The 13,019-nt window shown below is 43.0% G+C and overlaps 1 protein-coding gene across 4 annotated transcripts in view; it reads left to right on the forward strand.

The window, feature by feature from the left end:
• CELF2 (CUGBP Elav-like family member 2) overlaps positions 1-13,019 on the forward strand; it is an 867,775-nt gene that overhangs the window by 530,874 nt on the left and 323,882 nt on the right. Inside the window, exon 1 of one of the 4 annotated variants that reach the window (XM_070471962.1) lies at positions 12,646-12,998. The exons of the other annotated variants lie outside the window; for them this stretch is intronic. Within the exon in view, the coding sequence (XP_070328063.1) occupies positions 12,946-12,998 (53 nt within the window). The 5' untranslated portion in view covers positions 12,646-12,945. Of the gene's footprint in view, positions 1-12,645; positions 12,999-13,019 lie in introns of those variants that run through there. 4 annotated transcript variants of the gene reach the window in all.

A 13,019-nucleotide genomic window follows, 5' to 3' on the forward strand; every position in this document is an offset into this window, starting at 1 on the left:
ACTTAGTATCTAAACATATAACTCATGATTTCATATACGGTTGGAAAGGTAACTCAAAACTTCATATACATGTGTTTTCTCTCTCCTGCCAGATTTAAGCTCTTTAGTGATGGGTTCAACCCTGTCTTTCAGAGGAGCATCTTTCTTTGCCTCTCTCCTCCAATTCTGGTCTGCCTGGGATTCTGGTCTTGGTCCCGTTCTCATTCCTTGCCCTTGATGCTCCTGCAGTGATTCTAACTGTTCCCTCTGCTTGGAAGACGCAGCTGCAGGGGTCTCTAGCTCAGCTCATCCCCAGTGAAACTGACCGTCTTCCCCATCCACCCTGTTCTGCTCTTTGGGGTTTCCATTCACTTAGCAGTGTCATCATTTGCTAGATTTTCCAGGTTAAAAAAATCAGGATTTTCTTTGACTCAGCCCTTTTCTTCATTCCATCCATCCAGTTGTTCTTATAGTGACTTGCCCCCCTCATCTCCCCCGATCCTTACCACCTGGACCATGTAAAACAGTGAAAAGAGCTGAGTCCCACCCCCCATCTTTGCCAGTTTTACTGTACTTGTTGGCTTGGGCCTCTCTTGACCTCCCAGGCACCCATGTCCTCATCTGTGTGATGTGGATGATAATAGCAATTTACTGAATTGCTCTAGTAATTGAGTGATTTGATCTTACATGGAGGCCCTCAAGCCCAGCCAGTAGGCAGTGGTCCGTGAGTAGAAGACCCATCTTGCCAGCCACGTGGCCTCATAGCTATACAGCGGCTCCCCTGCCATCTCCCTGACTCCACGCTCTTCTCTGTTTTGGGGTCGTGCTGAAACCAGGGTCATTTTTCCAGAGTCAGAGCTACTTAAAATCTTTCATGGCTTCAGACAGCCAGGTTTCAGTCCAGGATGCAGTGTCTCTCCTCCCTCGACTTGGGGCCACTCTCTGCCTCATCCTCCTTTGGCCTCTAGGAACTTTCCTTTGATGATCACGACCTAGTCATGTTCTTTGTGCATTTCCGGTACCCACCATAACAATATTTAATCGTGACAGGAATAAAGAGGTCAATGTCAAGTTTTGTGTCAATCCCTGCAATAAAGAACAAAATCAAGCTAATTCACTTTTGAAAGTGAGGAGACATCTCATTAGGAATTGCCTTGAGAATATGTCTATGGTCTTTAATAGCATTTACTGTTTTGTTTTTAATAGCAGGTGGAGGATGAAACTTTATAAGGGGATGTTGTTATTTTAGTCGCTAAGTTCTGTCTGACTCTTTTGCGATCCCATGGACTGTAGCCCACCAGGCTCCTCTGTCCATGGGATTTCCCAGGCAAGAATACTAGAATGAGTTGCCATTTCTTTTGCCAGGGGATCTTCCCAACCTGCCGATCAAGCCTGTGTCTCCTGTTTGGTAGGCAGATTTTTACCACTGAGCCACTTAATAAGGGAATGTGCATGTTGTGCTAAGTCACGTTAGTCGTGTCCGATTCTTTGTGACCCTGTGGACTGTAACCCACCAGTGTCCTCTCTCCATGGGATTCTCCAGGCAAGAATACTGGAGTGGGTTACCATGCCCTTCTCCAGGGGAGCTTCCCAATAAGGGGATAGCTTGCTGTAAATCCCTGGGGATCATGGGAACTGACAGGGAAGGAGGACAGGACTACACAGGGTGAAAGGGGTGACCTACCAATATGTATAAAGAGTTAAATATGGGAAACAGGTTGATTGAAAATGAATGAAGCAAAAATTAGACTGATTCTGACGTTGGTTCCCTGCCCATAAAGACATATGCTTTTTCCAAGATATCCCACAAATCACCCTCCAACTCCCACTACTCTTAATTCTGAAAGTTTTGTCAACTCATTTCATCCTCAATGCCTGGTACTCAGTTCAGTTCAGTCACTCACTATGTCTGACTCTTTGCGACCCCATGGACTGCAGCACGCCAGGCTTCCCTGTCCATCACCAACTCCCAGACTTTACTCACTCATGTCCATTGAGGCAGAGATGCCATCCAACCATCTCATTCTCTGTCATCCCCTTCTCCTCCTGCCTTCAATCTTTCGCAGTATCAGGGTCTTTTCAATTAAGTCGGTTCTTCGCCTCAGGTGGCCAAAGTACTGGAGTTTCAGCTTCAGCATCAGTCCTTCCAGAAAATTCAGGACTGATTTTCTTTAAGATTGATGGGTTGGATCTCCTTGCAGTCCAAGGGACTCTCAAGAGTCTTCTCCAACACCACAGTTCAAAACATCAATTCTTCGACGCTAAGCTTTCTTTATATCCAAATTTCACGTCCATACATGACTATGGGAAAAACCATAGCTTTGACTAGACAAACCTTTGTTGGCAAAGTAATGTCTCTGCTTTTTAATATGCTGTCTAGGTTTGTCATAGCTTTTCTTCCAAGGAGCAATCGTCTTTTAATTTCATGGCTTCAGTCACCATCTGCAGTCATTTTGGAGCCCCCCAAAATAAAGTCTGACACTGTTTCCACCATTTTCCAATCTATTTGCCATGAAGTAATGGGACCAGATGCCATGATTTTAGTTTTCTGAATGTTGAGTTTTAAGCCGACTTTTTCACTCTCCTCTTTCACTTTCATCAAGAGGCTTTTTAGTTCTTATTCACTTTCTGCCATAAGGGTGGTGTTATCTGCATATCTGAGGTTATTGATATTTCTCCCAGCAATCTTGATTCCAGTTTGTACTTCATTCAGTCTGGCATTTCTCATGATGTACTCTGCATACAAGTTAAATAAGCAGGGTGACAATATACAACCATGATGTACTCCTTTCCCTATTGGAACCAGTCTGTTGTTCCATGTCCACTTTTAACAGTTACTTCTTGACCTGCATACAGATTTCTTAAGAGGCAGGTCAGGTGGTCTGGTATTCCCCTCTTTAAGAATTTTCCACAGTTCGTTGTAATTTACACAGTCAAAGGCTTTGGCATAGTCAATAAAGCAGAAGTAGATGTTTTTCTGGAACTCTCTTGCTTTTTCAAAGATCCAGTGGATGTTGGCAATTTGATCTCTGGTTCCTCTGCCTTTTCTAAATCCAGCTTGAACATCTGGAAGTTCATGGTTCACATACTGTTGAAGCCTGGCTTGGAGAATTTTGAGCCTGGTCCTACCTGCTTGCGATTTGTCAACTCCCAAACTTCAGCACTGATGGAAAGTAATGAGGGAAATGTATCATTTATCACTTTATTTTCTATTCACCCATATAAATGGTGCCTTAAAGTTAGAAAAGGTTTCTCTAGTGGCTCAGCAGTAAAGAATCCACCTGCCAAGCAGGAGACATGGGTTCAGTTCCTGGGTTGGCAAGATCCCCTGGAGAAGGAAATGGCTACCCACTCCAGTATTCTTGCCTGGAGAATCCCATGGACAGAAGAGTGTGGCCGGCAACCGTTGATAGGGTCACAAAGAATCAGACACAACTTAGTGATTAAACAACAACAGCAACAAAGTTTTAAAAAATAGTAAAACATCAAGCTGATCATTCCATCTCAATGAATTGATCAAGTTCTTAAAGTCAGAGCAGGGCCTTATGCATCTTTCTGTCCCTTTCCAGGTCTAACAGAGTGACTGCTCCCAGTTGAATGTGGTACTTATTTCACAAGTCAAGTCATGTAGCTATAAGCCACTGAGTTTGGGTCACTTAATAAGAAGTGGGTTTCACAAAGAAATTTAGTTCTTGAACAAATATTTATTAAGTGTCCAGCATATGCCACACATTGGCCTAAAGTGATGATAAAAATGGAGTGAGTTCCTGCTTTAATGCAGCTTCAGTTCAGACGGAGGGAAGAGATCATAAACAAGAAAATAAGTAGATAATCTCATTTCAGAGAGTGATATTTATAAAGAAAGGTAACATTTAAAGCACCTGTGTATTCTAAAAGAGCTGTTGTGGTTGTTTCAAAGCCGTCTTTTCCAGACCATCTGGGTTTCTGTTTCATCTCTGTCGTGTAGTCACCTGAATCCCCACCTTGGTCTCACTTGCCCATCAGGAAATCTACCTACTGTACCCTGATCTTCAACATGCTTGTGCTGTTCAAGTCTTATAACTCCTAGAATCAAAACCACTGAGAAAGACAGATGCCCCAGTGCACCAAACTCTGCATGGCCATAGAAAACTATAGATAGTAGTCAGTTCAGTTCAGTCAGTTCAGTAGCTCAGTCATGTCCGACTCTTTGCGACCCCATGGACTGCAGCACGCCAGGCCTCCCTGTCCATCACCAACTCCCAGAGTTTACTCAAACCCATGTCCACTGAATCAGTGATGCCATCCAACCATCTCATCCTCTGTCTTCCCCTTCTCCTCCTGCCATCAATCTTTCCCAGCATCAGGGTCTTTTCTAATGAGTCAGTTCTTTGCATCAGGTGGCCAAAGTAGTGGAGTTTCAGCTTCAGCATCAGTCCTTCCAATGAATATTCAGGCTGATTTCCTTTACAATGGACTGATTTGATCTCCTTGCAGTCCAAGGGACTCTCAAGAGTCTCCTCCAAAACCACAGTTCAAAAGCATCAGTTCTTCCACACTCAGCTTTCTTTATAGTCCAATTCTCACATCCATACATGACTACTGGAAAAACCATAGCTTTGACTAGACAGACCTTTGTTGGCAAAGTAACATCTCTGCTTTTTAATATGCTGCCAGGTTGGTTGTAGCTTTTCTTCCAAGGAGCAAGTGTCTTAATTTCATGGCTGCAGTCACCATCAGTCATTTTGGAGCCCCAAAAAATAAAGTCTGACACTGTTTCCACCATTTTCCCATCTATCTGCCATGAAGTGATGGGACCAGATGCCATGATCTTAGTTTTCTGAATATTGAGTTTTAAGCCGACTTTTTCACTCTCCTCTTTCACTTTCATCAAGAGGTTCTTTAGTCCTTCTTCACTTTCTGCCATAAGGGTGGTGTTATCTGAAAATCTGAGGTTATTGATATTTCTCTCAGCAATCTTGATTCCAGTCTGTGCTTCATTCAGTCTGGCATTTCTCATGATGTTCTCTGCATACAAGTTAAATAAGCAGGGTGGCAATATACAGGCTTAAGGCACTCCTTTCCCTATTTGGAACCAATCTGTTGTTCATGTCCAGTTCTAACTATTGCCTCCTGACCTGCATACAGGTTTCTCAAGAGGCAGGTCAGGTGGTATGGTGTTCCCATCTCTTTAAGAATTTTCCAGAGTTTGTTGTAGTCCACATCATCAAAGGCTTTGGCATAGTCAATAAAGCAGAAGTAGATATTTTTCTGGAACTCTCTTGCTGTTTTAATGATCCAACAGATGTTGGCAATTTCATCTCTGGTGTCTCTGCCTTTTCTAAATCCAGCTTGGACATCTGGAAGTTCATGGTTCATGTACTGTTGAAGCCTGGCTTGGAGAATTTTGAGCATTACTTTACTAGTGTGTGAGATGAGTGCAATTGTGTGGTAGTTTGAGCATTCTTTGGCATTGCCTTTCTTTGGGATTGGAATGAAAACTGACCTTTTCCAGGCCTGTGGCCACTGCTGAGTTTTCCAAATTTGCTGGCATACTGAGTGTAGAACTTTGACAGCATCATCTTTTAGGATTTGAAATACTTCAACTGGAATTCTACCACCTCCACTTGGTTCGTAGTGATGCTTCCTAAGGCCCACTTGACTTCGCATTCCAGGATGTCTGGCTCTAGGTTGGTGATCACACCATCGTGATTATCTGGGTCATGAAGATCTTTTTTGTATAGTTCTTCTGTGTATTCTTGCCACCTTTTCTTACTATCTTCTGCTTCTGTTAGGTCCCTACCATTTCTGTCCTTTATTGTGCCCATCTTTGCATGAAATGTTCCCTTAGTATCCCTAATTTTCTTGCAGAGATCTCTACACTTTCCCATTCTATTGTTTTCTTCTATTTCTTTGCATTGATCACTGAGGAAGGCTTTCTTATCTCTCCTTGCTATGCTTTGGAATTCTGCATTCAGATGGGATAGTAGTCAAGTTACAGAATTTCTGGGGTGTGCCAGCCTGAGCAGAAGGTGATGGTGTGTGCATGTATCTGTCTTTGTTGTTATGGTTTAGTTGCTAAGTCATGTCTGACTATTTGTGACCCATTGGGTTACAGCATGCCAGGCTTCCCTGTCCTTCAGTGTCTTCCAGAGTTTGCTCAAAGTCATGTCCATTGAGTCGATGATGCCATCCAACTGTAACTGCAATAATAAAAGTGGCTCATTTTCCATGCAAATGTTAATGCCTAACTTACATGTATTCATTCACCTGTGGTTTTCTCAAGATTTCCTGTATGCCCAAGGGTGGCCCTTGGCAAAACTTTAGGCCAAAAATGACCACTTAATTGTGAATGTGTTATTTATGATGTCATATGAGTTCACAAGCCATGGTGGCTCACTATTAAGGAGCCCACCTGTCAATGCAGGAGACATGGGTTTGATCCCTGGGTCAGGAAGATCCACTGGAGAAGGAAAGTGTAACCCACTCCAGTATTCTGGCTTAGAAAATCCCACGGACTGAGAAGCCTGGTGGACTACAATCCATGGGGTCACAAAAGAGTTGGACATGACTTAGCAACTGAACAATGAATTCACAAGCCAACGTTAGTTGTTTTATCAGCAGGGTTACTTATGGTAACCATTTTCATGGGAAATCTTTGACTTTCTTCTCTTTGTCTTTCACAGACCTACCTACATGGAAATAGATCTCCAAACTCATTTCGTGGTGTCTTTTCACAGCCCCACTTGTCTATAGAAAGCAAGTTATTATTACTCTTTGTAATAATAAAACCCCTTAAATTTATCTAGGGTCTATTTTCAAGTGGTTTCTTGGAGCTCTAAGTATTTCGTGGTTTATTATTTACACCTACTCATTGATAAATATGACACTTGATCTTTTGAAGGGGCTTTACAATTATTCTTTCTAATTACTCATCCCCATGCCCCACTTCTAGCAAAACATCTCCATTTTGCAAACAAGTACATCCGAGAAGGGATATCCATGTGGAACGTGGGGCCCCTGCGTTGCTCGCAGTGACAGCTGCTTCTTAAGCATAACTTGGAGGTGCTTTTTGAGTCTTCAAGTGAGAGGAACTCAGTTACATAGATCTTCAGATTACCATCAAATCCTTTCTTTGCTAAGGCTGCCAAGGTCTTACATTAAACCAACTGTCAATTTTATGTGTCAAGTAGTGATTTGTGATCCTTGTATCCTTGGGGCTTTGGAGGTCTTTCCTCTCAAGGCAGGAGGGAGCATGGGGTCTGAAAGCACAGGATGGTTCCCATGTTCCATTCATTCTGGCTCCTGCGTGTAGATTTCACTGCTTTGCCTCATTCTGTCCATGGATGCCCTTCCTCGGAGGCTTAGAGCTGGTCAGGGGAACTTTGTGTCTTCTGCTTGACATCAGGTCTAGATGGAGGAAACCCACCACCTCACACACACACTTAACACTTTACTGAGCACCTCCTACGGGTCATGGACGGTGTTTGCAGCAAATTCATTTCTTGTAGACCTTGGTTGTCGCTTCGTATTTGCTTCACAGACTTTGTGTGTTCTTTCCACCTTTCATAACAATGCGGTATGTTTCTTAGTTCAGCCTGGCAATTCTTGGTGTCTGCTATGGTCTGAATGTTTGTGACAACCCCCCACCCCCACCCCAACAAATTTCATATGTTGAAAGCTCAATGCCCAATGCATTAGGAGGTGGGGTCTCCTGATTAAGTCATGAGGGTGGAATCTTCATGCATGGGATTAGTGTTCTCATAAAGGAAACCCCACAGAGACCCCTCACCCCTCTACCACCTGAGGGCAAAGCAACGAGATGCCCACTATGAATCAGGAGGAGGACCTTCATCAGAACTTGACTGGGCTGGTGCCTTGATCTAGGACTTCACAGCCTCCAGAGCCGTGAGAAATAAACATTTGCTGCTTCAAGGCCCCAGGTCTGTGGTATTTTGCTTTAGCAGTCTGAATGGCCTACGGCGGTATCTGAATCTAACAACTAAATAGATTTAACATCTTCAGTGCCTCCACATTCCTAGATGGTTCTATTTTGGCGGGAATCTGAGGAGCAGACTAGATGTTTTTTAGAGTCCCATCCTTTTATTTTTTTAAAAAATACCTATTTATTTATATTTGGTTGTTATTGGGTCTTAGTTGTGGCACACAGGATCCTCATTGCATCCTGCAGATCTTCCATTGTAGGCCACGGACTCACTGTAGTTGTGGCATGCAGGCTCAGTAGTTGCAACACATGGGCTTAGCTGCGTGTGGGATCTTAGTTCCTCAATCAGGGATTGAACCCACATCCCCTGCTTTTAAAGGCAGATTCTTAACCACTGGACCAGGAGGGAAGTCTCTAGTGTCCCATCTGTTTTATCAAAGGATTTTATACAGCCAGGTCCTACATCTTGAATACTTCATATTGAACACTTCTATTGAAATGGTATTTTCCATTACTTTTGCAATGTTCTTATCAAAATCAAAGACAAGGCATAGAAGGCAGAAAAAAGTTGAATTCATCTTTGTTGGATTTGGAAATTTGGCTTTTTAATCCCAGAAATTACCTACAATATAAAGAAACTCACACATAATACAGCTTTAAACATTTTTTTAGGAAGTGAAAGGTCACGAAATCTAGCTGATTCTCAGCTCAACTCCATACTTCTCAATTGCTGTGCCTCTCCAGTTTTTCCCTCACCAAGCTTGCATTATTAGCTCCACAATTAATTTCTACAGTTAATAACAAACTTTTTGGATATAGAGAGCATTGAAATAGTTTTTGTTGTTGTTCTTTGCTAATTACTGCTATAATCCTTATCCCCTTAAAAACTTTCACCTACAAACCAAATTTAATAATCATCAGGGTTGTTAAAAATTCATTCCTATAGTAGATGACCTCAAAAAATTGGTCTCCAAAAGTGCTTAGTCTGTCTAGTTTCAACTCAAACTGTATTTGAAATAAAGTTTTGAAAGAAACTGATAAATACTAGTAGCCCAGACACAACCTTCAAATCAATTTTTTATTCATTTACTATCTGTCCTCTAAGATAGGTAACCTTGAGGATCTAATGTCTTGTGATCTGAGGTGGAGCAGATGTAATAATGATAGAAATAAACTGCACAATAAATGCAATGCATTTGAATCATCTGGAAACCACTCCCCCACCCCACTCCCACCCCCAGTCCTTGGAAAAATTGTCTTTCATGAAACTGGTCCCTGGTGCCAAGAAGGTTAGACTGCTGCTCTAAGGTTATTCGTATCACATTAGAAAAGTGTGAAGTTCTTCATTACAATACCACTCAAAAGGCATGCCTTCCCAGATGTGTCTGTTACCCCTGGGCACAGTGGGGTTGCTGAGTCACACTGCAACCCAGCAGAAAGAACAGGGGCCCAGACAGGGCTCCCACGCTCTGTCATTTTCCACCTTCTGTGGGCACTGTTTCTGTGCCTGAACTTTTTCAGCAGAGCCGGTAACCAGACCAGCTGTCCACACCCCGCAGTGTTGTAGGGATTCATCAGGGAAACACGCAAAGTGTCAGGGAAGGCCTTCTCAGGGTTGTGAGCTGTGCTGGTGGAGTGCTTGAATTAGAGGAAGAAGTGTTGCCCCACCCCAGAATTGTTAAGGCAACTACAGGTGGCACAGTGGTAAAGAATCCACCTGCCAATACAAGAGATGCAGGAGGCTCAGGATCAATCACTGGGTCAGGAAGATGCCCTGGAGAACGAAATGGCTACCACTCCAGTATCCTTGTCTGGAAAATTCCATGGAAGGAGGAGCCTGGCATGCTGCAGTCCATGGGGTTGCAAAGAATCAGACATGACTGAGCACGTGAGCACATAAAGGAATATGGAAAATAAAAGTCTTCTCAAGTGTTAAAAACAATTCATTCCTTTATTTCACAAACTCTTATTAAGAATCAACTAAATGGAGTTTATTCTGTTGGGTGGATTAAGAATACAAAGATTGCCTATGCAGTATGACACACCTGCCTTATATTCACTCATATTTCTTTTTTTTTTTTTTCCACTCATATTTCTATCCCCAAGTTCAGCTCAGGCAACTGGGAAGTGTAAGACCCCCAATGTGTCACCTTACTGGTGTTTGGACAAGCACTAAACTCTTGCCTCAGTAGCTTTCTCATTATTTAAGTCCCTAAACTCAAATGAAAGTGGAGGGAATATAAAATATTTAATGGTTGATTCCATCCCAGTCCTTGCTACTCCAGATCCATAATTCATTTCACTAGAGGAGTAGCCCCATGCACAGCAGCCCTGGCTTCCAGTGCTAAGAATCTATTTATGGATTAGCAAATGCATTAGTGTGACGTGTTAGTACTTGCCTCGGAGTTTAGCCCTGTCAGAAATTGGGTGGAAGTATTAAAATAGGGTTTTGTGTCAGAGCAGGGTATTTTTACTTGGCTCTGATGCACAAAACCATGGCCTGTGTCAGGCCACTCATTCCACTTTTTGTTACTATTTGCACTAACAGAACCCATTGCTTCATTATACACACTTCCAGGGTTTTAAAATAACTGAGCAGGACTTCCTGGTGGTCCAAGGGTTAGGAATCTGCCTGCCAACACAGGGGAGATGGGTTTGATCTCTGGTCTGGGAAGATCCCACATGCCACAGGGCAACTGAGCCCATGTGCCACAACCACGGAAGCCCGCCCGCTCAGAGCCTATGCGCCTCAACAGGAGAAGCCACCAAAATGAGAAGCCCATTCACTGCAACCAAGAGTGGCTTCCACTTGCTGAAACTGGAGAAGACCTACGGGCAGCAACAAAGACCCAGCACAGCGGGGTGATATGAGTGATATACACTAAATAATAAATATATTATTTATTAATAATAAATGATTGATTTAATGATCAATGAAAACAAATTAATTAAAAATATAAAACAAATGAGCATTTGTTGCCCCTGTTTATCTGCAGGGCAAAGAGTGCTTTAGAGAGGGGAGGTGACCCCTGCCTCAGCTCTCAACACAGGTGACTAGGGAGATAGCTCAAAACCCTCTCTCAAAAAAAAAAAAAACCCCCCAAAAAAAACCCTCTCTCTGCAGGGTCTCTGGTTCCAAATCATTTATGTGATGTTGATCTTGCTCTAAAAGAGTACCTTAGATTGTACATAGTATGTCTCCCTGGCAATGTCCTTCATTTTTATATATTCACTCTCTATCTCTCAGACGTGATAATGAAGGAAGGCAATGTGAAAATATGCTTGTTTTAAGGACAGAGCTGTGTCTTCATTCTCTGACCCCAGTCCAGTGATTCATCGTGGGATCTTCTTGCCATCTAGAAATGGGAATGGGGACTGCTTTCAGTCACTGTTGCTTGTTATCATCAGCCCTGTTGATAAACTAAGGGTGATTACTGGGCAGTAACCCTGAAAGCATCATCCTCACCCTCTAGAGCATCTCTGTTTCCTTATCTGTGGGCCAAGACTAAGTTCAGAGGTCAGACATCTAGGAGGATACTGGGGGTGTGGTACTTTCCTGGTGGTCCACGGTTAAGACGTCACCTTCCAGCACCGGGGGTACAGGCTCAATGGCTAGTGGGAGAGCTAAGATCCCCCACGCTCAGTGCCCCCCCATAAAACAAAAAACATACAAAGCAGAAGCAATATTATAACAGGTTCAGTAAAGACTTTAAAAAATGGTCCACATTTAAAAAAATGTTTTAAAAAAGATATTGGGTGCATTCCAGATCTCCAAAAGAGAGGATAATGGGGCGCACCATGATTTTCCCCACCCCACTATTGTTCCCATAAATACTTTGACTCCAGATTATTACTGAGATGCACGATTGTGCTGATGAGAACAGGTGAAGTGTTGGATCCCGGGAGCGAGGAAACCAGTATTCAGAGAGCCAGCTCTGTTTCAGGCTGTGTTCTGTGTCACTCCATCCAAGCTGAGCACATTCTTGGCTTCCAATCAGCACACACCTTCTGGAGCAAAGCCTTCATTTGCAGTTTTGGACAACTGACTCTTCCATCCATAGCATCTTGTCTTTCCTGTGTGTGTTAAACTTACTGTTTTACTTGGTTAATATGCCTGGAATTCTTATAATTCCAATAAACAGAAGTACAGTGCGTATTTCCTTGGCTAACTGTATATGCTTAGCCCAGTGAGGATAATGAAGTGCGGAAGCGGGCGTTTTTTCTTATTTTGGAAAAGAGCATTCAAATTGGTGTTTTGGGGCAGATGCTCCACTGATTATTACAATTTCAGTATGACCAAACAATCTTTGTATCACCTACCTCTTTTAGAAGTCCTGCTTTAGGTGGGTTATGCCCTGACCTCCAAGAACTCTGGTGCTCACAGAGTTAAAATCTTCCCAAGTTTCTTTAACCTCTGTCTTCCCCATGCTCAATCCAGAGTGGGGCTAAGGGTCTTGACCTTGTCACTCTTTCTGAGGACAAGGGGCGAGGAAGAGATGAATCCAGCTGTGAATTCAGCGTCCCAAAAAAGAGAAGCAAAAATTCCTTTTTAGCACCCTGACCCACCCACATCTTCTGTGAGTCATCTGTGAGGCTTGCTGACAGTGGATGGCAAAGGGAAAACATGTACTTGCTTTTGCTATGAAATGTATAAGACAAAGAGGTAAATGAGTGACTTATTTTTCTTTCCAATTTCTGAAGATGGTAATTAGGAGAACTCACACCAGCCAGGCTCAAGCGAATGCAAGCAAGACCCCTATAGGCAGCACAGTGTATTAATGTAAAAATATGCTTAGACAACATAACTTGTCAGAGAGGATTATTTCTACTTAGTGGATCTGCAGGAGCCCCTTTGCTCTACCATTCAGAATTTGACTAGAGAAGAGAGTGAGGAAAGAGAGAGAGAAAGAGAGGGAGGGAGAGAGAGAGAGGGAAAGAGAGAGGGGGGAGCGCGCATTAGTGACAGCTACTGTGGCATTGATGTTGGAGCGCACTTCTGAACTGGCTTTTGTTGAGACTATCAGTGTATCTGTGCAGAAAGCATGCGCTGTCCCAAATCCGCTGTTACTATGAGAAATGAAGAGCTGCTTTTAAGGTATGTTGCTGTGTTCTTTGT

The sequence above is a fragment of the Odocoileus virginianus genome, chromosome 9 (genome assembly GCF_023699985.2).
Source record: "Odocoileus virginianus isolate 20LAN1187 ecotype Illinois chromosome 9, Ovbor_1.2, whole genome shotgun sequence".
Lineage (NCBI taxonomy): Eukaryota > Metazoa > Chordata > Mammalia > Artiodactyla > Cervidae > Odocoileus > Odocoileus virginianus.